The sequence below is a fragment of the Xiphias gladius genome, chromosome 3 (assembly GCF_016859285.1).
Source record: "Xiphias gladius isolate SHS-SW01 ecotype Sanya breed wild chromosome 3, ASM1685928v1, whole genome shotgun sequence".
Lineage (NCBI taxonomy): Eukaryota > Metazoa > Chordata > Actinopteri > Istiophoriformes > Xiphiidae > Xiphias > Xiphias gladius.
The window spans coordinates 3,137,503-3,162,867 of NC_053402.1; the positions used below are offsets into that span (position 1 = coordinate 3,137,503).

The 25,365-nt window shown below is 39.2% G+C and overlaps 1 protein-coding gene across 2 annotated transcripts in view; it reads right to left on the reverse strand.

Moving 5' to 3' along the window:
- LOC120788114 (TANK-binding kinase 1-binding protein 1-like) overlaps positions 1 to 25,365 on the reverse strand; it is a 36,324-nt gene that overhangs the window by 4,904 nt on the left and 6,055 nt on the right. Inside the window, exons 1-12 of one of the 2 annotated variants that reach the window (XM_040123647.1) lie at positions 11,678 to 11,771; positions 11,222 to 11,462; positions 10,948 to 11,079; positions 9,516 to 9,620; positions 9,244 to 9,394; positions 7,106 to 7,299; positions 5,275 to 5,342; positions 5,064 to 5,170; positions 4,223 to 4,413; positions 3,813 to 4,094; positions 2,316 to 2,396; positions 2,001 to 2,228 (exon numbers count right to left, since the gene is read on the reverse strand). In XM_040123647.1, coding sequence (XP_039979581.1) covers positions 2,001 to 2,228; positions 2,316 to 2,396; positions 3,813 to 4,094; positions 4,223 to 4,413; positions 5,064 to 5,170; positions 5,275 to 5,342; positions 7,106 to 7,299; positions 9,244 to 9,394; positions 9,516 to 9,620; positions 10,948 to 11,079; positions 11,222 to 11,455 — 1,773 coding nt within the window. In that variant the 5' untranslated portion in view covers positions 11,456 to 11,462; positions 11,678 to 11,771. Of the gene's footprint in view, positions 1 to 2,000; positions 2,229 to 2,315; positions 2,397 to 3,812; positions 4,095 to 4,222; positions 4,414 to 5,063; positions 5,171 to 5,274; positions 5,343 to 7,105; positions 7,300 to 9,243; positions 9,395 to 9,515; positions 9,621 to 10,947; positions 11,080 to 11,221; positions 11,463 to 11,677; positions 11,772 to 25,365 lie in introns of those variants that run through there. The other variant, XM_040123646.1, reaches the window with a different exon arrangement.

Consider the following 25,365-nt stretch of genomic DNA (forward strand, 5'->3'; position numbering starts at 1 on the left):
CTTCCAGCTTTCTGTGGGTTGACCCTGTTTAGGATCCTCCAGACATCAGCTTGATCAAGACAGAGCACTTGGTCATCCAGACAGGGGATGGCTTTCTTTGCTGTTCTTTTCTCGAACCGGCCAAAGTAGTCATTTAGTGCATGAAGGAAATTGTTGATGTCATTGCAGGGTGTTGGGGAGTTCCTGTAGTCTGTGAACACATTCCAGTTCATGCATCCAAAACAGTACTGGAGTGTTGAAATGGCTCCCTCTGGCCAGGCTCTAATCTGTTTCACAGATGGTTTGCTTTCGGTAAGCAGTTGCCCGTATGCTAGAATTAGCATAACAGAGAGATGGTCCAAATTTCCAAGGTGGGGATGAGGAGCTACCTTGAATGCCTGTTTGATGTTAGTGTAAACCTGGTCTCCAGCAATAATGCAAAACATAGTCTGGATTACTGTTCTGCAAGGCGCTGACTGACTGATACAGTGTGGATTTTGTATCTTTTGTATTTGTACTAGGGGAATATATACAGCAGCAGTGGTAATGGCAGTGAATTCCCTTGGCAGATAGAACGGTCGACGCTTTAGCATCAGGAGCTCTATATCTAGAGAATAATGACTCAAGAAAATTTCTGTGTTTGCGCACCAGGTTTTGGCTGGTGGCTCCTTTCCCAGTGGAATGTTGTTAGCCCATCCACACAAATGGTGTCGTTCAGAACAGCAGAGTTTAACCATGTCTTGGTGAGATTCAAAGCACAACAGTCTCTCACCTTGCACTGCGTGGTTAAATCCAGTCTCAAACAATCCATCTTTTTTCCAGAGAGCAGACGTTGGCAGAATAAATGGTATTGGTGGTCTGCAGGGCATAGCGCTTAGCCTGGCGCTAATACCTGCTTGAGTGCCGTGTTTACCTGGCCTCTTGCACCACTTGCGTCTTTACCTGGGTTGGGAAAGCTTGCTGCTGTGTAGGCCTCCTGGTCTTACTGAAGTTGAATCCCTAGATCGTGTAGTGCGGAGTAAAGGGCTGGATAAACTGACAGACAAAGTCTGAGCAAAATACAGCTATCATAGGCTAGTATGGGGATCGGACCACAACAGCAAGGCCTGCCCTAGAGAGGTGAATGTCTGTGTGTAACTGACTGACTGCTAAACTTACACCACTGGCCAGCTGGCTGAGTGTTGGAGTTTCCCTGTTGGCCATTGCTCTTTCAAAATGAATTGGCACAAACAGTTTCTAATAAGCCTCAATGGGTGTTCACAGGCAGTGTTGCCAACTTAGCGCCTTTGTCACCAGATGTACAGACTTTTCAGACCCTTTTTTCAACATTTTTTCACAAAAGCACCTAGCGGCAAATCTAGTGACTTTTTGAACAAACCTTTGCTACTTTACTTAGAAGACATTAGCCAATATTGCACTGCACGGTAGCTGACATAGAGATACAGTTAAAAGCTCATTCACGTCTGAGTGATCATTTTACATGTAAATATAGGCAAAATCACAGCAAAGCCGTTGTCTTTAACTTATGTGTCTGTTGATTTTGTCAGACAATGTTGTGGTTATGAAATCAGAATTTTAGCAGGGGGTCAGTAGCAGCTTGGAAATGGCTTGGAACTGACTGCTGGTTAACATGTCGTCTTAATGGGCTGCATTTCAGTCACTATTTTATACTTGTTCAGTTGTCAGACAACATAAACAGAAAAAAACATGTAAATAAGGACAACTTTGTTGGGAATTCAGCTGTATTAAAATACTGTGTTAAAATATGTGAGCACAGAAAGTAGGAGAGAAGCAAACAGATAAAGGGGGGTCCAGCCATATAATAGGTTTTGCCCTAGTCTTGTTTGACTTTTACTTAATCATTTCTGCTTACAGTGCAATGGTGATTGGTGGTCTGGTGTGAATTATTAGTTTTGTGTTGTGTTTCCTTTTTTTTTCCATTTATCCTCCGTTTCCGCACAAGGACAGCAGGGAATCTTTTGCTTTATATAATTATATTAAATAATTTGTTTTCTACTCACGTTAATGGAAGGCCACGACTGTGCATGCTCTGTGTTCATGTAGGGAGGCAGATGGCAGGAGAGGGTGGCAGGGCCCTCAGGGGCTGAGAAGGAGGGATGGTGGGGCTGTTTCCTTGGAGATGGGAATGAGGGATGGAGGTGCTGTTCTCTAGGTGATGATGAGCCAATCCCAATTGCGCCCAGAGTCCGAGGCGGGCTGGCAGTCGGCGATAGATACGTACATACATCCTGTAAATGTACATAACACACACATTTTCAAAATAATTAACCCAGCTTTAAAGCCACTGGAAGAGCCACAAACATCATCATCATCACCTCTTCATCATCAGAGGACTGTGGTGGTGTCACCAGTGGGGTGGGCTCAGGGGGGTCATCAAGACGACAGAAGTGATGCACCTTGATGAGAGAAGAGGCAGGGGAGAGCAGCATGATTACTCTAAATTTTAAAGTTTACAGAATTATGTTTGATTGTGTAATACTTTATAGCCCCCCTCCCCACCCAAAAAAAAGGTACTTTTTAGGAAGTATGACACACAGGCGGTGACATGCTAATGGCTTACCAAGGATATATAACAGTTATAACAGTATTAGAACAAGGTAATTAATTATAAGAAAGTAGGACAGGGCCTTCTCTATTCTTACCTTACTCTACAAAATTTGTGGCTTGTATGCCACTGACACTTAAATCCACATAAAGCACTATTAGGTCGAAGCAAACAACAAGAAAGGCAGTGTGTCTACACAGGAGGTGTTTCATATTTGTTTTTCAGTCGTCTATCTGACGCAGGTCTGACAGAACAGATACACTCCTGTTTCAATTCAGCTGTATACACAGGCTAATTAATGGGTCACGTTTTACTTGCACTATAAACGTGTTAATGTGACCCTAAGTGAATTTGTATGCTCCAAGTTTACTTTCCTCTGTATTACAAGTGTAACTGTAGTGATTGTGTATTGGGGCTTAGCAGTTCCTAAATATGGGTGACCTAAACTCAATACTGTGCCTGAACACATCCTATGTGGACACACATGGAGCACCAGAGCTGCTGCTTCTGCTCTGCTAACAACCCATGCCTCCTTTGTGACAAGGTGTCGAGTCTACAGCAATTCTAGCAACTCTGTGAGGTACAGCTGTGTTTTGAGCTAAATGCTAACTTCAGCATGCTAACATGCCCACAATGACAATGCTAAAGTACTGTTTACCAGGTATAATGTTTACAATCTTTTTACCATCTAAGTTTAGCATGTTAACATGGTAACATTTGCTAATTAGCTTTAAACATCAAGGGGAATTTCATTACTTTTGCAGGTATTTTGTCAAAACCAAAATATTGGACAAATTAAATTTTTGACCTGATGGCAGGATCACGAAAGTTAGTAGAATTCATCCGAAGGGGAACCTGAATATCTGTACCAAATTTCATGGCAATCAACCCAATTGTTGTCTGCATTTTTAACTCTGAACCATGGTGCTACATCCAAATAGTTCTTCAGCAGTCTCTTGTCTTACCTTAAAAAAGAATTGCATGGAAGCCTTTTCCTTCTTTATGTCACCTGACACATACACTGTAATGTTACCTGTCAGTGAACAGGGAAGCTGGCCTAGCTTCTAAACTGCCTTTTCCCTGTGCCTTTGCTTTGTTATGTTGTTATACATTTGTCCATGTTATTGTCTTTTTATTCTTTTGTCTTTTTTTATCATTTATTTTTTTAACAGCCGCTATATCATGCTCTTGCTAATTAGCTTTAAAGGTTGTTAACAATGAGGAGGTCACTGACTTAATAAATCCAAACAAAAGCTCTGTGTCTCACCTCGGCAGCCATTGGAAAGCCCAGGTCCAAAGCACAGTGATGAGGACTGCTGCTTAAACTGCTGCCCCCACCTCTCTCTCCTCCGCCTCCCCCCCCCCTCTCCCCTCCAGCTCCATGAGCTGAGGCTGGTCTGACTAGGCCCACCAAGGAGGTACGGAGCTGAGGTTTGGTTTGGCTATAACCCTTTATCTCGCCCATGACAGGCCTGGGCTTGGGAAGAGTGGATACTGGGTCCCTCATCAGGCGTGCAGGAGGCCTCTGGAAAGCTGATGGGTCAGATACCTGAGAAAAGGAGAAGGTCAAATGTTCAAATGATTCCTCTATGCAGTAATCTGTTTCACTACAAAATTACACATATAGTTGCATGTTCAATTGTCCCACAAAGTTTCATCAAAGATTTGTAGACTCACCTCTGAGTAACTACGGCGACCCTGGAACTTTGCTCGAAGACGGCTGCTGGTTGGCTGATGAGAGTACGAGTTAGGTCCGTCGCAAAGGGACAGAGGAGGAGAGGGGTTGGGGAGAAGCCTGTCAGGAGAGAGTGAGGGGCGCTGGGGGGAGGTGGGGGAGAGACGCTGAGGAGTTGTGGGAGGACGAGAGACTGGAGGAGCACAAGAGAAGGAGACAGAAGTAAACAGATTTAGGCTTTATCTCAATATATCTATATAAATTACCCTGACCATTCAAATTACTGAAAAAAACATGAATGTTGTGTGGCATTTAGTATGATGTTATTACACAAACTGACTTTCTCCCAGCACCCATCTCACTGAAATCCAGCATTCCTGAGAGGCTGTGACAGTTGTGCATTTAATGTGTGTACACTAATTACATCCAGGGGCTTTGTAGGTGCAACAAATTGATATGGCTACAATGGCTGAGCATTGTGGTGAAGCTACAACAAATAATCTTAAAAAATACAGATTTATTCCAAACTCCTTTCATTTGTTTATTATTTGACGCAACCATTTTAACATTTGTTACTTACTAACCAGCAGCACCAACAATAAAAAAGATATTTTACATTTCTTGTCCTGTTTTCAATTATCTGGTGCAATAATGGTTTACCCCACTGGGAGCTCATGTAAAAATGTAAGGCCAATTTGAGATTGTCTTGTTCTGTATTTCCAGTGGACTGGATTTTCAAGCTAGTAGACTTCCATCATATTTCTAACCACTCCACTACCCTCTGCTTTAAATATCTAATGGTACCATGAAGTCCTTAAACCATAACCCAGCCAGGTGACCTACCAGACTCGTGTGAGACGTGTCGTAGAAGGTCACTCTGTTTTACAGCCAGACTGTGAACCCGACCCAACTCCTCTGTTAGCTCAGTGTAGGCTAATGCTAGGTTCACCCTGCAACAGACAAAGAGAGAGAATAAATAAATACATATAAATTACAAACTGACAAGTACTATAGACTGCTTTCAAAATATTCTCCTCTTTAAAATGAGACTCACTGTTCATCCCCGGCTTTCTTTATCCATTCTACGTCACAGTGCTCACAGTGTGGGGTCAGCCCCCGTGACTAAAAGAGAGACAGACACAGAGCTGGGGTAAGGGCTGCAGCACTTAACAACATATCTATGAAATTTTTATTTATTTGTTTTTCTATTTGTGGTCCAGCTTTGTTTAAATTCTCCCTAGCACTACAACTATTTTTATTAATTGATTTTATCTGTCTGCTGTATGTATGCTTTGGAACTAATCTCTGTTCATGTAAAATATATCTTAAATGAGGTAAATGAAGTAAAGTATAAAAGAACCAGTCTGGGCACTTACAGACTTGCCTAAGTATGAACAGGTTCTAGTTTATCAAAAATATCAGAGCTCCAACATTCAACCCAAAGTGTTAAGTCAAAGTACTACTTCCAGGATCACTAATGAACATCATTATCAACATACATTTTCAGATTGGCAGCCACTACTATCAATTCATTCCTGCAAGTGATGAAAATCAATTTGCAGAGAAATGGGACTTGGGAAAAGTAAATCACCAGTGAACTTTAAATTTGATAAAGGTTTGAGCAGTGACTATTTTACCAACCCTTCTTGGTGCTGAATTTAAAGTGGCTCAGACATTTAAGGATAGTAAGCTGCTGCAAATCGCTGTGTTGATGAGCCAAGTTGTAGGAACATCCCTTAAAGGATAAAGCTGGTCTAATTCTTTATTTTTCTTACTGTCAGCAAATCTCATCAAAAGACCAAAAACAACCATGTGTTGGTCCATCTCTCAGTACTAAAACAAAATCTTACAAAGACGTATCGTAATTTCACAATTATTGTGGAATAAACAGCTAAATGACACTATGCATCCTAGTGTGTAAACAAATAGGTTATGTCTGTAGAATTGTTGTACTATAAACCTAACATACCTTGAAGACCATCATATCCAATGAAACAGTTTGATACTTAAAGAAAAAGAAATGCTGTGAAACACAGTCACAAAGAGCTTATAAGAGGATGTCAGTGTTGTACAGCTGACAACACTGTTCCTAAACCTATCTGAGGCTCTCAGCCCTAGGCCTATTGGTTTTTAAAGATGTAAATCTCTAAAATTGTTGACAGACATGTAGTTTCACTTTTAAAAAAGGCTAATTAATTTCCTAAAACAGCTAGTTACTGGAGTTTTTTTAAGTTACTCAAACAGGAGGAAATAGTACATTTATTGGGGACAATTTTCAGGAGTGGATTAATCCACAATTGGTGCTCTAGTGAGTTTGGGGTAGCAGGATATGGGATTGAGTCAAAATAAAATACAGTGTGTGTTCATGGTAATAAAGGAACCTGTCACCCAGTGTAACACTGTGTCTCATTCATGTGTTTTTAATAGCTTTAGAACAACAATGAATGTCTGTGGCACTGAGGAATAAGATAATATATCAGGTTTTGATACACACACAATAGTTTATAGTAAGGTACATTCATTGTTGATTTAGCTCTGCACATGGGATTTGCTGACAATAAGAAAAATAAAGGATATTGGCAGCCTTATACTTAACTGCGCTAACTGGAAGAACTTCAAGTCCATGCTCACAACTCTGTTACCTAACAATGGTAACATAGCATTGGTAACAATGGTAACAGCCAAAAAAGTAATAGCAACTGTCACAAACACGACTGTGCAAACCCTGTAAATAAAGAGTGTATCAGTAATAAACTTTTGTTGCACTGTCACTGCAAATGGCCATCAAATATCATAAAAATGACTCCAGTCTGGAGGCCTAGAATAGAGATAATGGTTCCGATAGTACCACAAGTACAAACATCCAGTCTGAGCATCAAGCCTACCTGTCTTTGTGCTTCCTGTAGCTGGGCTACCTCCTGCTGCAGCCTCTGAAGCTCGGCCCTCAGCTCCTTCTCCCTCTGACAGGCTCCCTCGGCCTGGTGCCGTGCCCCCTCAAGTTCAGCCTCCAGTCGCTGTAGCTTCAGGTCTGACAGGGCGTCCAGACTACGGGAGCTCTGTAGCGTTGGCCCACGACCCTCTGACAAACCAAACAGCTTCAGTCTGTTTCATCTTTTCTTCTTGTTTTTCTCTCAAGTCACTGCTATACAATCATATCAATGGAGCAATAGACTTCAATTCATATATAATTAGTATTGTCATTTTATATGTATGTAGTTTGCAGTCATGGTTAGTTCAGTGTTTACTTGTTGGTTATTAATTAGGTGTAGTTATGAAGAGAAAAGTAAACTGATGCTGATCATAAATTAGCCACATTCAATTCTAATTTTATTTAGATAAGAAAATGTCAAGTTCACGAAACCTGGGATATTGTGTTATTTAATTGACTGCTTGCTAAACCCCTCCACTGAACAGCAACTGTCCAATCATAGTCTAGCAACTGTAACTAGGCAGGGCAGACCTGTCAAGCTTTGGATTTCCCTATATGTGGTTGGTATGGGGCTGTATTAAGAGAGGTATTCTGTATATAAAGAGTTTGGATGGCGGTTTCTTTTTTATCCTCACCAAAACCAAGAATACAAGAGCAAAAGTGTAAGGAATGGACTGAGCAGTGTTTGCTGGCTCTAATGAAAGCTGAAAACATTAGCATGTCTGGCTAACTAGCTTACTACCTACAGTAGTAAGCCACCTACAGTAGTAAACTAACCCGGTGTTATTTCCAAGGCCAGTGGCATTTCATACATTATTTTGAAGAGTTACAGTTTAAAAATGTCCTTTTCATGACTGGCACTTCTGCTGTGTATTATTTCCCCTCTGTATGGAAGCCATGGATGCTACTATATCAGAGTGTGGGATAGCAGCTCTGTTCTAAGTTTACATTACAGCCACTCATTATCCTAGATAGCATTACATTTGCCAAACACATCTGTTACTCCTCATCCTAAGAGCTTTTTTATCATGGAACATTAGAAGTGAAACATATAGTATGTATGTGTACAGAAAATATGGACAGTTAATCATAGATCTTATCTCTGTATTGTCCAAGTCTGTAGCAAAGCAGCTAAACAATGTTAAGTTGCAATGATGCATTTTTCCTTATCACTCTTATGCTGCAGTCACAGGAACCCCTTATTCCAATTTGGGAATGTTGATGCATCATTCCAAAGTGGTCAGCCCTAGGGCTAGCCTTACAACCATACCAGCCAAAATTAGCTAATTTTGTTGTGTTACATATTCATAGCAGTTTGTTACTAAGTAAAACCAGATACAAACAATGTATAGCTCCCTTAAAACGAATGATTTTATTTTGTTGTAACTTCCATCAGTGGTGCATTTGCAGCCCTTCTGCCAGTAGTTTGTTGGCATGTCTATAGTTTTTTCACTAAGGTGGGGATTGTTGCTGTCAGAAACGTAGGCCGCTTGTAATTATGGCTTAAATGATATAACATGAATGTGGTCTTGAAAATTGAGACTAACTCTACACTGCAGCACAAAAAGAATGCTGATCTTTATTTCCATGTTTCTACATGGATCATCAATTGCTGAAGATGCTGTCTGTTTGCCTGGGGCATGCAGCTTTAGCCTCAGTCTTTCAGCACAGTATCATGTATGTAGCCTTCAAGTGCTCATTTAAAACCCCTTTTTCAAAGTTCACAACTCAGCTTGAAATATTAAAAAGTAAAGATAGCATTCTCAACCAACTGAAATGTTAGATCAATTATCCTTTAGCTATAGCAGTGACAGCTGTCATTTTAGCCCACGACATCGATGGTTGTAAGCTAGAAATGAGAAGGTGCTTTTGTCTTGTGGTAGGAAGTCGTTTAAGGGGCCATTTGGGTGACCCGGCGCTTTAAGCTAGTGATATTAGCAGCTGATAAATGGCTGGTTGAGGCTGCTAATAGTTATACTATTATGAGTGGTGTTCTGCTACAACTACTTTTATTACTTGTATTACTCTGCCTGCTATTACTGTTAATACTCCTGTGATCTGACTGGGACTACTGCTGGTCCAAACGGAACCCACCTCTAGGTACATCCAGGGTGGCGTGGAGTTGAGACTGATGCGTGTCTTTGTTTCGGAGTTGAGCACTGAGTTTCTGAAGGGAAGTTTCTCTCTGTCTGAGAGCTGACTCCAAACTGCAGATCCTCTCCACATGCTGCTCTGCTAGAGTTGTCTGACATACATACAAACTTACATATATGTGGAACTAAAACCCAAATTGCTACGAAACACAGTAGTATAACATATAAAATTTTATTGAAATAAAACATTAGTGTGTGTGTGTGTGTGTTCACCATTTTGTCTAGATCTCTCTGGACATTGCTTTTCTCCAAGTGAATCTTCTCATAAGCCTGGATGACTTCCTCCAATCTCTCCTCTCTGTCCTTACTCTTCTGAAGCTGAACCAAAAAAAACAAGATTAATCTTTCATAGACGGATTGAAGGATATTACAACTTGGGGCTTTTATTCATACTTAATGAATACCTATCAATAAACACATACACATCAATTTAAAGAAGTCAGACAAGACAAGAAACATGAGCAGTAAGACAATTAGACAAGCTTTAAAATAATCACCATGTTAGTCAACTTTGCTATTAGAGAAAAATATAGTGAAAAAATAAGGTGAACACTAAAATTACAATTATCTTAGAAGAACCAAGTTGTACTACACTCAAATTATCCTTTATGTTTTTGTCTCATAAGAATTTCAGTTTGTGCTTGTCTTGTTCAAGGGCTAAAGTCTGTTGGCAGATTGGCTAAGTAGGCTAGTTTGGATAAATTTGGTAGAATAAACAAAGTAGGTAAGTTACACATGGTTTTGGTTTATTGTTGTTGTTTTCTTTTGCACGCTGTGTTGTGTTTCATCACTATGCCTTGCTGTTTGGCTGATCTAGACAATACTATTGACTAGGATGACGCTGTGGACTCAAGGTTAGCCTATGCCTTGTATGAATAGGAGACACTTTGTTTGAATTATGTCCCATTTTACTTTGGTGCCAGAGCAGTGAGCACACTGAAAGGCGGGTTATGGACAATGGGTGGATATGTGGTTAGTTTTCTGGTAAACATGCTTGTTCAAAAATCATGTACATGTTGATTCAGGTGCCTATCTCTCCCCTCATCCGGCACACAAAGATACATTTCCACCTAGCCGAGACTATGCGATGGGAATGTCTAATGAAAATGAGTGAAAGAAAGAGGGTCACACAGAGCGCGCAGATGAGACATTAGAACAAGTGACACAATAAAACTAAATAAATTAAAACTTTATTTGGTCCTTATTTTCCTGGGTTTACTTACAAAATAAATAGCAGATCAAATTCTCAGGAACAGTTGGGAATTTGGGCACACTCAGATTTAATATTTAGTTTTACCAAATACAAGTTCACAGCCAAAATTCAGTCTGGAGAGACTAAATTGTATTGCAAATATTAAGTATGTTTGGTACAGTAAAAGGGCGGAACTTGCTCAGCTGTGTGCTTGGAATTAGTGAATCACTAAGCCTTTCACAGCAGTCCTGAAAAGATCTTGCCTAATCTGCAACATGTACTGCAGGTTAAATTTGTGAATGGATTTGGAATTGAAGAGAATAAGCAGAACTTGCAAACCCTATATTATCTCTGTTGAGTAATTATCACTCAACTAATGGTATTAATACAACTTGTGCAACTTCTTTTAGATCCACTACTTGTAGTAGTTGCAGTGATGGTATTACTATGTACCTCCTGAGTGAGAGAGTTGATCCTCTGTTGTAGGTTGGTGGTCTCGGATTGGATTACACTGGTGTCCTTGATGATGGGCTCACAGGAACAACACACTATTCTCTCCTCTCCGAATTCACTGATCACGGGAAACTGGAGGAGAGGAGAGATACTTTCCAGAAAATAATGCACTCACAAAATAGACTCTATTCAGTTATATTGTATTCTATATTTTATGCATAAATATGTGTGTAAGGTGTGTGGGTGTGTGCTGCTTTCTGCTGTTGCTCTCCACCTTGACCTCGTAGTGTTTGAGTTTCCTCTTGATGCTGCTGTTCTCCCTCTCCAGACTGGCCAGCCGGGTCTTAATGTCATGATAGGCAGCAGCCAGTGCCAATCCCGATGCCGGGTACATGTCCTCTGGCAGCCGATTGGCTGACCAGCTGATCCCAGGTACACCCACGTCATCTCTCAGCCTCTCTCCTCCTCCCAGCAGCCCCAGCTCTCCTCTGCCAAATAGATCCATCATCAGTTAGCTGTAGGTGTGGGAAAGAAAGAGTTCTAGTTAATCCCTGGAAAATGTAGTGAAGAAAACATGGACTGGACGTTGGGCAGACAGACAGAAAGCTAAATAAGTCACTTTGCACTCTCCACCTCACATAGCGGGGGCACAGTAGCAGTAAATCTGCCATGCCCCATGCTCTGGGAGAGGTGACAGCCAGAGTGTGCGTGTGTGTCTGTGTGTGTTCACCACACTGCAGCCAGGAGCCCACTGAGCCTGCCAGCCGAAGGTTTGGTGTTTCCCATCTGCTGCAGTGAAGTACTCCCTCTTTTCTCTGCCCCCTGACTCTCCATGGTTACAGGGGAACACCGATCCCCCACCACAAAAAATGAAGAGAGCATATAATTTAAAAACTACAGCTGCAAAAGACAGGATCAATAAGATAGGATTTATGGTTCTACAATTTTTGAGGCCCTGTACGTTCCAACAGAAATGGCCAGTCAGTGTGTGCTCAGAAATGAATTAGCTTTTCCCAGCCACTTATTTGCAAGAGCTGTGGCTCTCCATGGTTGTCAGATGTGATCTCAGACTGAATTTGTTGGCAACAAAAAATGTAGGGTAATGCCAGCCTTATCATGTAAAAATGCAAATATCAAAGAAATAAACAAATGTGTAATATTTGTCAATGCATTGATTCAATATTTGTCTCAATACATTTTAAAGGCCCCTCCAGACGTGTTTTAAGACATATAAAAAATAACACTGCTTTGAATATTAATTTGTTTCTGATATTTTTTCACAGTTTCAATTACCTTGTTAAAAAAAATCCTAAAATGAAGTCTCTTTTTTTTCCCTCGTTGAAAAATCCAGAATCTATGAATATGTAAATAATGTTCTTTTCAAAAGTTTAACACTAGATGTCTCCAACTTCACTGGAAAGTCCATTCTCAGTGTATGTAACCTGGATGCTTCAGGTTTCCACATCACACTTGCAAGTTGCATGTTGGACCATGACTATCTCCAAACTAGTTGTGATGTCACAAAATCCTGCTGGTATGTCTAATTATTAAACTGAGATGGGGGCCATGTTCCCCCCACTTATAAAATCCTTTCTTTGTTGCCTCACTTTTATAGTTTCAGGGTTCAAAATCTCTGAACATTGTTACCTTACTGTCTAGCTACCACAGTCCACATGAGAGATCTGAGATGATTAAAAGTTGATACGTTCTTCTCAGTCCATTTGAGTTATTACTATGTGCTCACTGAAATAAGCTTAAGTTTTTTGTTAACTTTTTTAGTCCTGGGTTGGTAGTTGGGGCTGTGTGCAACCTGCAGAGATGACTCTTGAAAAAAGATATTGCCAATGTTGTTTTTAAATAAACATTTAATATATACATTTTTATTTACAATTAATACTGTTCTAAAAATATGCTAGTAGTAAACATTATTTAAAAGAAAGTATCATATGCAGTGGTAACAAAAGTGTGAACCCTTTGGAGTCACCTGGTTTTGTGCATGACTTGGTCATAAAAGTATAGACAAACACAATGTGCTTAATCTAATAACACACAAACAATTATAATTGTTGTGTCTTTATAGAACAAACCCATTAAACATCGACAGTGCTGGTGGAAAAAATAAGTGAACCCTTGGATCCAGCAAACAAAGTCGGTAGATGACTACACTCCAGCAAGTCACTATACTTGGCCACTGTTTGCCAAGAAATAGATACACTGTTATTATGTACAGTAACCCCCTTTGAAACCATAAATTGTCATTTTTACATTTCTGTTTGTGTATGAATTAAACACACAAGACACGATATTTGTGAGTTTTAGAGGTCCTGGTGAGTGCCTTTTTGAACTTTTTTTTTAAAAAATTAGCTGTTTCCTCCTGCTTCCGGTTTTTATGCTAAGCTAGGCTACCAGCCTCTGGTTTTGCATTTCATTCCAGTGTCAAATAGATGGGTTTCCAAGCAATGTCATAAGTGAGATGCACAAGCACAAAGGGGGATAGAAAATGGAAAAGCTTGAGAGCATAAGAGGAGATCAACATGGTTAGATGTTTTTGTGCCTAAACTGCACAAATCAAAGGGTGAAAAATGTTAATTTTGTCAAGAAGGAAACCACCCGGTTAGCTCTGAGTGCAGAATTAGCTATTAGCTAATTAGGTCGTCAACTAGCCGGAAGGTTGGTTGTTCGATCCCCAGCTCCTTCAGTCCGCATGTCGAAGTGTCTGTGGGCAAGATACTGAATCCCAAATTGCCCCCGATGTATCATCAGTGTGTGAGTGTGTGCGTGTATGATTAGAAAGCGCTGTATGTGTAGAAAAGTGCTGTATGAATGTGTGTGTGAATGGGTGAATGTGGCATATAGTGTAAAGCCTTTGATTGGTCGATAAGACTAGAAAAGCGCTATACAAGTGCAGTAAATGGACTGCAGTATAAGTGCAGTCCATTTACTGAATGTTTATGGCTTTTAAATGATTTGTGCCTCTATGATCAATGCTTTGGAGATCAGTTTGACTTGACATTGGAGTTTCAGTATGGGGTTTGGTAACAGCTGACAATAGGTGCAGTATGATGGCTTTGGATGGAACATGCACCATGGTTTTAATTTTTCAGAGAAATAAAAAAAAATCTCAGATTCTCTGAATCTATTAAAAGTCTCTTTTCATGATCCTGTGTGGCTAATCAATGATACTTGTTATTAAAAGGTCTAGTATAGAGAGCCAAAGTCATGACATCACATTTGGGCAAGCTTCTGTTCCACTAGCTTCTGTAACTCGTGCAATCTCTCATTTAGAATATCTTTCAGTGGTCTTACTGAAAAAATTTGCGCGTTCCCGTGATATACTTTCCATATTCTAAGACAAGTCAGCATCCACTACAAAAGTTACCATAAGAAATTGAAACCTTTGTGAGTTTAAATAAGTTAAACAGAAAAACTAAAGATCTTGTAACTTTGTTTCATCCATATCCATAAAACTCAGAAACGCTCTCTTTTAAAATAATTTTTTCAATTTTCTAGTTGTAATCTCTGCTCTCTAAAAACTTCTGGTTGGCATTATCAATGCTACTAGCTGCCATTTCTCTAGAATTCCATGTGTCATGTTAGATAGCCATATAGAAGAGAGGCTAAGACAGGTGTGTATAGGGTTGCCAACTGTCTTGTAAAACACGGAATCATTCCGTAATTGGAAACTAAAAGACGTCTTCCGTATTGAATTGATACAGGTCGTGCTTTGTTTCGTAGTTTTGTGAATCGATTCAGTGCAAATCTAAGGGAGAAAAATATTACATGTTAGACAGGGTGATTTGCATGTGATAGAAGGAAACCCTGCTGCGCTCCCTTAGCCTGTCTGCCATGTTATGTTCCACTTCCCAAACAGAGAATGCATTTCTTATTGGTCGTGATTCCCCACCAGTGAGAAGCACTTTCAGCTCTAACCGCTGTTAACATGAGTGTGAGATTTGAGATAAGTCGCTGACAGCACTAATCACACACATACCTGAGGATCTGCTCACTGTCTGTATACATGTGTTGTGAAATTGTTTTGTATGTGTTTTGCGCTGTTAAAAGAAAATTCTTGAATGAATACATGCCAATCTGAAGATGATTTATATCAAAAATGTTGTTTGCACTAATGAAAGAAATTGTTACAGGATGTATATATGTATATTGTTTTTCTTAAAATACAGTTGTTTTATTCTAAAGAATGAGAAAACAATATGTGTTTGACTGTTCTGCACAGCCCAAGGAAAATTCTTGAATGTTAATCTCTAACACAGGTATTCCTATTGCTCAAAAAATACATCCAGGTTTGTGTGTTTGCTTGTCTTGATATCTGGGCCTATTGATACTGTACATGTCCGGTAAATGGTTGAAGCCATTTCAGTTTCCTTGATGTAATTATGTATGGTATGGATAGGTCTTCTCCCAATCAAGTACGGAGGCATTTTTATGTTATATCTTTAGAGTCCACGACTAACGGGTAATGCAAAATCAGCTTTATGTAATAATCAAGTACTTGTTATAGGTCCACAGTAGTAGGAGCTCTCAGTCTACGGTCATATAGTCCCCTTGAAATATCCCTACAGGCAAGTTGTCACAGTGCAGCACCCGAGGACCTTCCCCAGTTCTGAGGCCAGTAACTCGGTTATGGGCAAGAACATAGTATTGTACAATAAAATATAATAGTAAAGGTGATTCGATTCTGATCATTTCAACTGAAGCAACTCCCAAATCTTACTCTCCCTCTCTAGTGTCCTTCAGCTGTATGCTATTACTCCCATGTTCCGTGCGTGTGTGTTTCTGTGTGTGTGTGTGTGTGTGTGTGTGTGTGTGTGTGTGTGTGTGTGTGTGTAGAGCCTAAAGACAGCTGCAGTAGCAGAGAGGCACAGAGGTCAAAGCATCTCTCTGCACTGAACTCCCACTCTTACAGCCCACAGTCTTTTTCTCACACACACATTCAGCCCACACACTGCTTGTGTGTATCTGTCTATCTGTCCAGCTCTTCCTCTACATTTCCCTCCCAGTTTTCAACTCAATTCACTCAGCTCTACTGACTTTTTTTGCACACACACTGTGCCAGCCAAGGGCAGCTCAGAGCAGGGCCATATGTCTTCATCACATGGTTGTTTCATTTATTAATGGACTACCGGTCCGCATCACCCACAACCCCCTGCAGTCAAACCCAAACCCCAGTGGATTTTCTCGTCATTTTAGAATGTGCAGTGATGAGATCCATATTGAGTATTTCCTTTCATTTACTGTATTTGTTATCTAAGAGATTTTTTTTCAAAATTCTTCTGAATACATGTTTATGTGACCACAGAATAATCTAGAAAGGTAGAGAGATCCAGGGGACAGAGAAATAAGGGCTGAACATTGGCATTAGGCATTTTTTTTCATTTCCATTTCTATTTAGCCAAAAGGTTGTTTTCAGTTCTGATTCTGTTTATCTATTAGCAAGATTTCTCAAAACCTATTGCATGGACTTTGGTATAAATTTGGTGAAAAGTTAGGTCAGGGGTCAAAGAACTGATTTGTTTTTTGTTGCAGCTAGCACCAAGTTGTGGCCTTTATAAAGCACAATTTGGCTCATAATCCTGAACTGAGACAAAAAATGTTTTTTCCCCCAAGATTCTTTGCCCTCTTTCTATGGAAACGTGCAGGTTTCATTGGGGGAAAACCAAATTTGTGCTCTTGAATGAATGATTTGTACTGTCAAATGAAAGGGGCACCCCACAGTTTACTCATCATGAGGAGTACTACTCAGCTTTTGTTAAAAAATGTCTTCTGTAGCTCTGGAGCAGCTTTCCAAAGTTTGAAAAAATAATGCTGACGTTATATCTGAGTTTAGGCTTGATACCTAAAATATTCAAAAGAAAGTCTGCATTACAGACCGGACCTGAGGTTTGGAGTTTGAGAAAAAGGAGGCATTTAGGAAGCAGAGATCGTCTACTCAAAGGCACTATTCAGTTGCATTATGGGAAATGTAGAATCCAGCATTTTGGGAGTTTTCACCATTCAAGGGACTAAGAGTCAGAATACTTTGGCCCTAATTTACGTAAGTAATCATTACTGTGCTGCTCTCGCTATTTACGTTATTTATGATCTTGAATTAATAATTTGTGTGCAAAAATGACCAAAACATAACTATGTTATGTTAAGGCTAGCAAAACATTATTCATCAGACAAATTTCAAGGCATATCCGCCTGTGTTATACTTTTTAAGGTATATCGTATATGGGATGATACAGTTTACATCGATATAGTTTGATTTTGCATTACATGACCTATTTCTTCTGTAAAGCTATGCCAGCCTTTGAATCTCTCCTCTCTTACACTCTCTATGCAACCCTGCCCCCACTATCTCTCTGCGTCTGCACGCAAACCTGACCCCCCTCGTTCACATGCCCTCCAGCAACATGGAGGAAGCAGAGTGCTGGTCCACACAAGAAAACCTGGTTTGTAAAAAGAAAAATAATGGTTCAATTATCTGGAGATGGTTTGGATTCAATAGATCTGATGAGCAGCAAAACCATGTAATCTGTACAGAATACCATAAATAGGCTGCATGCAAAATTCGAAACACCTCAAATCTCTTCCACCATTTACAACAGCACTATAAAATGCAGTACAAAAAGTGTGTTAAACTTCATGCTGCTGCTGCTGCAACCCCGGCAAAGCCTTTGCAGCCTGAAGAGTCCTGTGCCCTTAAACAAAGTGCGTTACAAGCCTCATTTACCTGTGGTGAGCAGAGAGGAAGACCTGTAATTGTACTCTATTTGAATCAGTCTGTTATTCTTGTTGAAATTGGAGCATAGGGCTAGTTTTACTTAATATAGGCTATTTATTTTATATAATCTTTCATTTACATGTTTTGCAGCTGTATATTTTCAAACAGGGAAGGAAACCCTGAATTTGCATTTTATTTTGATTAAAGTCTGTTTTAATAAAAGTGCTTGTGAAATCTTACGTAACTTTGACTTACAACTGAACATTTAGCACACTTCGTAGAAAATACCGAGACATATATTGTGTATTGCGATTCAGTCTCAAAATAGTGAGATATGATTTTTGGTCTGAAATGCCCAGCCTTACTCACATTTCTCTATATTGAGTTAACTTTTTTTTTTTTCACTTCAGATCGCTTCACACAGTCAGCACAGTAGCTGTCAGTGTGGATTAAAATATGGATCACTTTTCATTGCTTTGTTACAAAATGCATTAAATCATTACATCTTTAAAAATATTGTTTTTTGATGTGGCCTACATAACCTGCTATTAGTATTATACACATCATGATCAGATTGTCTATCACAATCTATAAAGTACCTCCAGTGACTGCATTAAACTGATAAAAGAAAGAAAGAAAGAAAGCAAGATGACAGAGAGAGAGAAAGTGAGAGTCCTTGAGGACATGGCACTATACAGTATCTTTGAGCACAGTTAAAGGCTAATTCAGTGTGTGAAAACAGAAAATCAAAATAGAAAATGGAATATGAAAGGAAATTTATTATTTATGGGACTTTTACCATTTTTTAAATAATTTTATAATTTTCACTTTAAAATACTAAAAAACGCATCTCCCCTGTATGTACTTGACAAAATAGTCTTGTTGGGTTTTTTTAACATTAAAATCTAAGTTTTGAATGTGGAAAGTTGAATTTTATGATTAACGTGATGATATTCTTTTTTCATTTTTCTGTGTTCAAATGGAAACTCTCAAAATGGATGTGAAGGTGTGGCTCATGATTTTCAAAGTAAAAGCTCTGTTGGGTTTGATGGCCGTGCTTTGACTGTGTGTAATGCTCAAAAATAATTTTAATAGACGTAGGCAACATATTCTTAAATAAGAGTTGTCTCACAGATCATTAGTGCCGTTTATGACCTTGTTTGGCATCTGCAGAAGGAATGATGAGCCCTGGACACATAGGCTACCTACTGTTTGGTCTCAGTATGTAACTTTCACTGTATATGAGTTAAAACATTATAAATCACTGGATGCCCACGGACAGTTTGCAACGTGCTGGGTGCAAGATGTGCAAATCTACAAGCTTACAACACACTAGTCAACCTGGCAAAGGTAAGTTGGCCAATTAGCTGTTAACTTCCTCCTGCCTATTTAGCTAAGAGTAGTACCCAGGAGCTCAATGAAATCTTGTTAAGATGACTTTTGTAAACATTTGATTTACTAGCATAAATGTAGTTTATCCTACAGTATGTCTCAGGTATACATATTGATTACCTCTGCCATGAAGGTCATTTGTTTATCCACGTCTGCTTGTTGGATTATTTGGTGGTTTGTTTCTCAGCAGGATTACACAAAAGGTCCTGAACTGATTTACACTGAATTTGGTGGAGGGATGGGCCATGAGCCACGGAATAGCCCATTAAATTCAGGTGCAGATCCGGATCACTTACTATAAATTAGAATTATGATCCTGGAGCTAATGTGATCCTGCTCAACACCTACTGCTTCAATTATTGTTACTATCGTTATTATTATTATATTTAGTCTGATTATTATTATTAGTCTAATTATTAGCCCCATTATTGTAATTAATAAAACTATTGTAATTAGTTTTATTATTACTCTCATTATTATTATACATCTTAATGTGGCTCCTGTACCATGCTATGTTCTCTTTCCTCCTGCCACCGCCCCCTCAATGTTCATCACATGGACTTAGACACAAAGAGGACACGGGACACTGAAATAGATAATTGTTACACTTAGCCACTTTCCATCCAAAAAGCATGCCTAAAGCATAGACAAACAAGACCTAATTAAAGACTACATATGAGTAGACATTTGTGAACTGTTCTGTGACACTGTTCAAGTAAATATCACATTCAAGACTAACAAACAGTTAGACAGCAAAAGGATGACAGATAGACAAAAGGATAGGCCTTTCCAACACTGGCATGTATAGTTTTCTGCCAAGAACATAAACGTTCCTATTATGGGACTGCAGTTACCAAAGGAATTCCTCCTTACTTTAACAATATTGAACAAACAGTCAAGTTGCCTAAAATGTGATCAGTCAAAGTGACTTCAAAACTTCAGTTAAGTTATGCATAATGTAAGGCGAATTAACGACTAATAAGAAAGAAGTCTTTCAAGCTGAAAACGGTCAGTTACTCCTCTCATCAGGAGGACAGGGGATCATTTTGTGGTGAGAGTGGAGGACATCATCAGTGTGGTTTTCCTTCTCCCAGGGGGAAGGGGAGGTCATTTGGCATACACCAGTATTCAACTCTCCCATGTGACATTGCACAGCACTGCCTCAAGCTGGCTCCCTCACCTAATGACACAGAGCAAGACTAGGTCAAAACCTAGTATATGGATTATCTGGCCTTCATTTGTTTCCTACCCTCTGTGCCCTCATATACAGTAATTTAACACAGCCAAATTCCCAATAAAGCTGTTGTCATTTATGTTTTTCTGTTTGTATTCAGACAACAGAACAAGTATGAAATAGTGACTGAAACAAAGCCCATTAAGACTACATGTTAACCAGCAGTCACTTCCAAGCCATTTCCAAGCTGCTGCTCTGCACTGCTAAAACCCTGATTTTGTAACCGCAACGTCGTCTGACAAAACCTCCATACACATTAGTTAAAGACAACGGCGGTGCAATGATTTCAGCTATATTTACATGTAAAATGATGACTCACAGAGAAAGTGAACTGCTGTGTAACTTAAGCTATAAGCCAATTGTTACAGAATAAATTTGTGTTTTAAAACAGCAATTCCCTCTTCACTTCACTGGATATAGAGAGTTGAAGGCTTGTGTTAGCTAAATTACGTCGCTAAATCATGCTAACAGAAAAGGTATCATAATGAAGTGATACATTTACAGAAACAATGCATGACAGCATCCTTTGAGGGACTTGTTAGTGTAACTCGAACTACTTCAACAGCAGAACTATCCCTCTGAAGACAATCTACTATTTATTCTACAGAAAATCCAAAAGTCAGAGTCAGTGTGAGTACAGATAGCTGGGGAGACCAGCAGGCAAGTGAACTCTCAGTCACAGCTGTCGATCAATGTCCACATGGCATGACAGGATTTTTTGCATTCAGCATCTAGATGCCATCATTGCACCTTGAGGTACTTCCACACTTAATTAATCCTCCAGCTGTGGTAGTTGCCTCTTGGAAACAGACGCAGGTGTTGAGCCAATCAGTTGAGCACAAGACTCGGCTTTGATTTGAGGGAAGCGACGTCTCAGTTCAGCACCAAAGCAGTTGCAAGGGAAAACCTCTCCCCATACCACTGAGCTCATGGACTGTACATTACACTGACTCCCCCCTGGTGTGTCCATACAGTGACTCTTCTCCCCAGACTGCTGCAGGACCAACCTGCCACTCTTCAGGCCACGCCTCCTATTTTCAGTGGTAGAAAGTAGCTAAATACATTTACTCAAGTACTGTACTTAAGTGCAATTTTGAGGTACTTGTACTTTACTTGAGTATTTCAATTTTATGCTACTTTATACTTCCAATCCACTACATTTCAGAGGTAATTTTTTACTTTCTACTCCACTACATTCATTTGACAGCTTTAGTTACTAGCTACTTGTAAGTAAGTTGTAACTTGTAAGTTGATTTTATAAAATGGATAATATAACAACCTTTTAAAATACAGCACATTGTTGATGATTTGGTTTCTGACCTTTTTGGATTCTGACGTCTTACAAAAAGCAGTGTGTAGTCGGGGTCACATTTCAGATGTCTATGGGTTGTTAACAGCTCCACCAAATAGTGATTTTTCCTACTAAATTTCTCACATGGTTTCATTTCAATAAATGTTCAAATGATCCAATATCTCACCAAAACTCAAAGATTAAAGGAAAACGTCTAAAAGCTGAAAACAGGTTTGTAAATCAGAACCTTGTCTTTCCTCCCCCATTAATCAGGTTATGACCCCTCAGATTTATCTGGTGTCCCTGTATATAAAACTGTATATAAAGTAGTTCAAACTACAGACTGATGACAAATTAAAGGAAGAAAAACCTGAAAAATTAGTGGAGAAGCAGGATTAAAATGTCCCCGTCCATAAGGCAGGAGAGGTCACTGAATGTTTGGATAGTATGAAAATAATGTGATTCATATGCTTTGGCCTTTGTAGTCACCAAATAACAACCCAACTGAACACCTGTGGGTGCTTTTGGACTGATGTATTAGACAGCGCTCTCCACCACCACCATCAAAACACCAAATGAAAGAATATCTTTTGGAAAAATGGTGTTCATCCCTCCAGTAAAGTTCAAGAGACTTTTAGAATCAATGCCAAGGTGCACTGAAGCTGTTCCGGTGGTACTGGTGTCTCAACAGCTTACTGAGACACTTTATGTTAGTTTTTCCTTTCATTTGTCACCTGTCTATAGCTCAACCTCCAGCATCTACAACAGTAACATGCTGCTTACACACTGATGCGCTAGATTTAATCATCAAATGATGTCATATAAAATAATATATCAGTCAGAAGGAAAGACCAGTACTTTTACTTTATTACTTAAACCACATTTTGTTGCCAATACTTAATTATTTTTACTTAAGTTGGATTTTTCAGGCAGGGCTTTTACTTGTAATGGAGTATTTTTACATTGCTATATTGCTACTTTTACTTAAGTAAAGGATCTGAATACTTCTTCCACCACTGCCTATTGTACATACAACTTGAAAATGCCATTTTTTAAAAACATTTAGTTATGGTCTGATTTTCCTTAGTAATAAAATAATAATGTATTTGCCATTTTCTGTTTTAATTTTCTATTTTCCTTTTTAATTTTTGGGTAAAATCATCCTCCACAGACAAAGACAAAGAGGATAACTTAGAAAAAGGGTGACAGAAACACAGAGAGATGAGAGTGGGTGTTAGAATAAGGATGATGACAGAATTTGACACGAGAGAAAGAGTGACAGAGTGAGAGTTTGAGAGAGAGAGAGAGAACGAGAGAGACGGCGAGAGAGAGAGGTGGAAGAGGTTGAAGAGAAAAAAGAGTGAGGGAATAAACGGAAATGCGGTTGGTAGGAGCACTTTCTGTCCTACTACTGTAACCATGTGAAGTTTTCTATTTTTAAGACACATGCACACACATATTTACTGTGAGGACACTGACTGTCTTTATTTCTACTTGCTATGTAATTGACTTTACTGACACCGTGGCTCTTCTGATCTGTGCCTACCATGTATTTATCATACAGTTTTTTTCTTTTCTTTTTCAACTTTCTGGCATTTCCATTCAGTTAGTGTTATGCACACATCAGGTTTTATGCACATATTAAGAATAGTTCTTGGGTCAAGAAAGTTGATTTAATGCTTTCACTCCTCTCCCTAAAAGAGGGACCAAAACTACAACACTGAGAATTTCAGGCCACTTGAGACAGTTTTTTTCCTTACTGTATTTTATGTATTTGTAGTCAGGTATTGGGTACACGCTTTGTAGTGTTGTAGGTCTTCCTCTGCCCTCTCCTCCCACACATGTGCACACAAATACCAACTTGAAGCATGCTCTTCAAACCCCTTTCTCTCTCTCTACCTTCTGATACAACAGTACTGCTGTTACAGCCAACCACATGTAAAGCAAAGCTCTCTGCTACTCTTGGCCCTATTGGACTTTATCCAGCTGCTGTACTGTAGAATGACTGAGCAGACCACCCACCTTCAGCTAGTTTTAGTTTTTTAGATGGAGTGTAGTGAGGAGAAATGACAGGTGAGGCCAAATGAGTTTCAGTCCGCTTCTGGTAAACCAAGAATAATGCAGATGGATTGGGGGAATAAAAGAAGGCCAAAAAGCCTTCAGTTCAGTTGTGCTATTATGATTCTTTTAGGAACCTGACAGAGAGTTGTGCAGGTATTACCAAATTTGTGACCCAAACTCAACCTGAAACGCAAAGTTACTATATACTGTATGTTTTGCCCAGTTTCAACGCAATTTAAGAACATTGTCAGAGAGGGAAAGAGCGAAATTTCATATTGCATTTGTAAAAAACAAAACAAACCTGAACCCAACCAGAGGCTGAGCTTTACGCAAGAAAATGGCCTGGATCTAACAATTTATTGAAACTAAGGCCCTTAGTCCCTTTTTCAAAAAGTCAAGTTTTAAAAAATTGCAACTAAGATGTGAAATTGATGTTAAGATGTAAATTATTTTAAATGCAGTCCATGCAAACCACACTTTAGAAGTGATGTTTTGTCGCAGTGTCTCTGCAGTATCCCTTGAGTGACAAGCTGATGTAAAATAACTGTAAGGCAGTTGCTTTTTACAACGTTAGTAGTCTTACCTTCATCCACAATTTTTTCACCTATTTTGGCAATTCCAAAATGATTCCACACATTATTTCTCACATGGTTTGGTGTTATGATTATCCATTCAGCACAGCCATGCAATAGGGCTTTCAATGGGTCTGACTGACAGTGCACCCTGTGAATGCCCCCCACTTAAGTCCAAGGCACGCTTATACAGTGAGTTTAAAAACAAAAACAAAAAAAAACAAAAAAACGCACTTCAACGTTAGATAGTGTGTCGGTACCAGAGCTATATCATAGTAGGAGATGTGTGTTTGGATTTCAGCTATAAAAACACTTTGCTTACATTTCCATAGAATGTGGTTTAGGTCAGATTTATTAATTTAACTGTTATTCTGCTCCTCCTGATCTAATACGGATGACGGAAGTGTGTGGTGACCAACAGTCCTCTACAGTTCAATGGCTGAGTCCGAAATCACTCCCAACGTATTATATAGTGTGCTACATTTACTGTCAGTGTCCAAATTCTGAGTGTGTACATGTATCCACTGTACACTGCCCTCAAAAATTCCACAATGGAACAAAAAAGCAACTTCCTGTCAACAGCACCACAATGAAATGTGCTGCATTTTAAAGATGTGAAAAATACAGCAGTCAGTGATGAACCAAACTGATGACAAGAAAGTGTCCAAAACCTCAATTTACAGCTCACTATTGAGTGAACTATTGTGTTACCATTATACAGAGAGTAGTGAATGAGTGAACAAGGGAGTGATTTCGAACACAGCCCATATACATTATCTGCAGCTCTCAATTTTGTATTGCGCTATAATCGCTAAGCCCTGCCCACTTTTTTGTGATCCAATCTTAAATTAAGGATTTTTTTCAAATCCCTCTTGGTACTAAACCCTGTCCACATATTCGGTTTTATTTGGAAATATGTCATATTACTGAAGTTAAAGACACTGTAACTTTTGTTTCACTGTGACTTTAAATGTCATTCTAGATGGAATATTTAATTTTTTTCCCATGTTCATACAGTGATTTGAATTGTGAATGAACAGTGACAGCAATAGTTGGGAACAGCCAGCAGAACTTTACAAGCAAAATTAGATGTTAATGAGATTTACTGAAGAGTTGACATCCTGGGGGCAAAAAAATGTGTTTG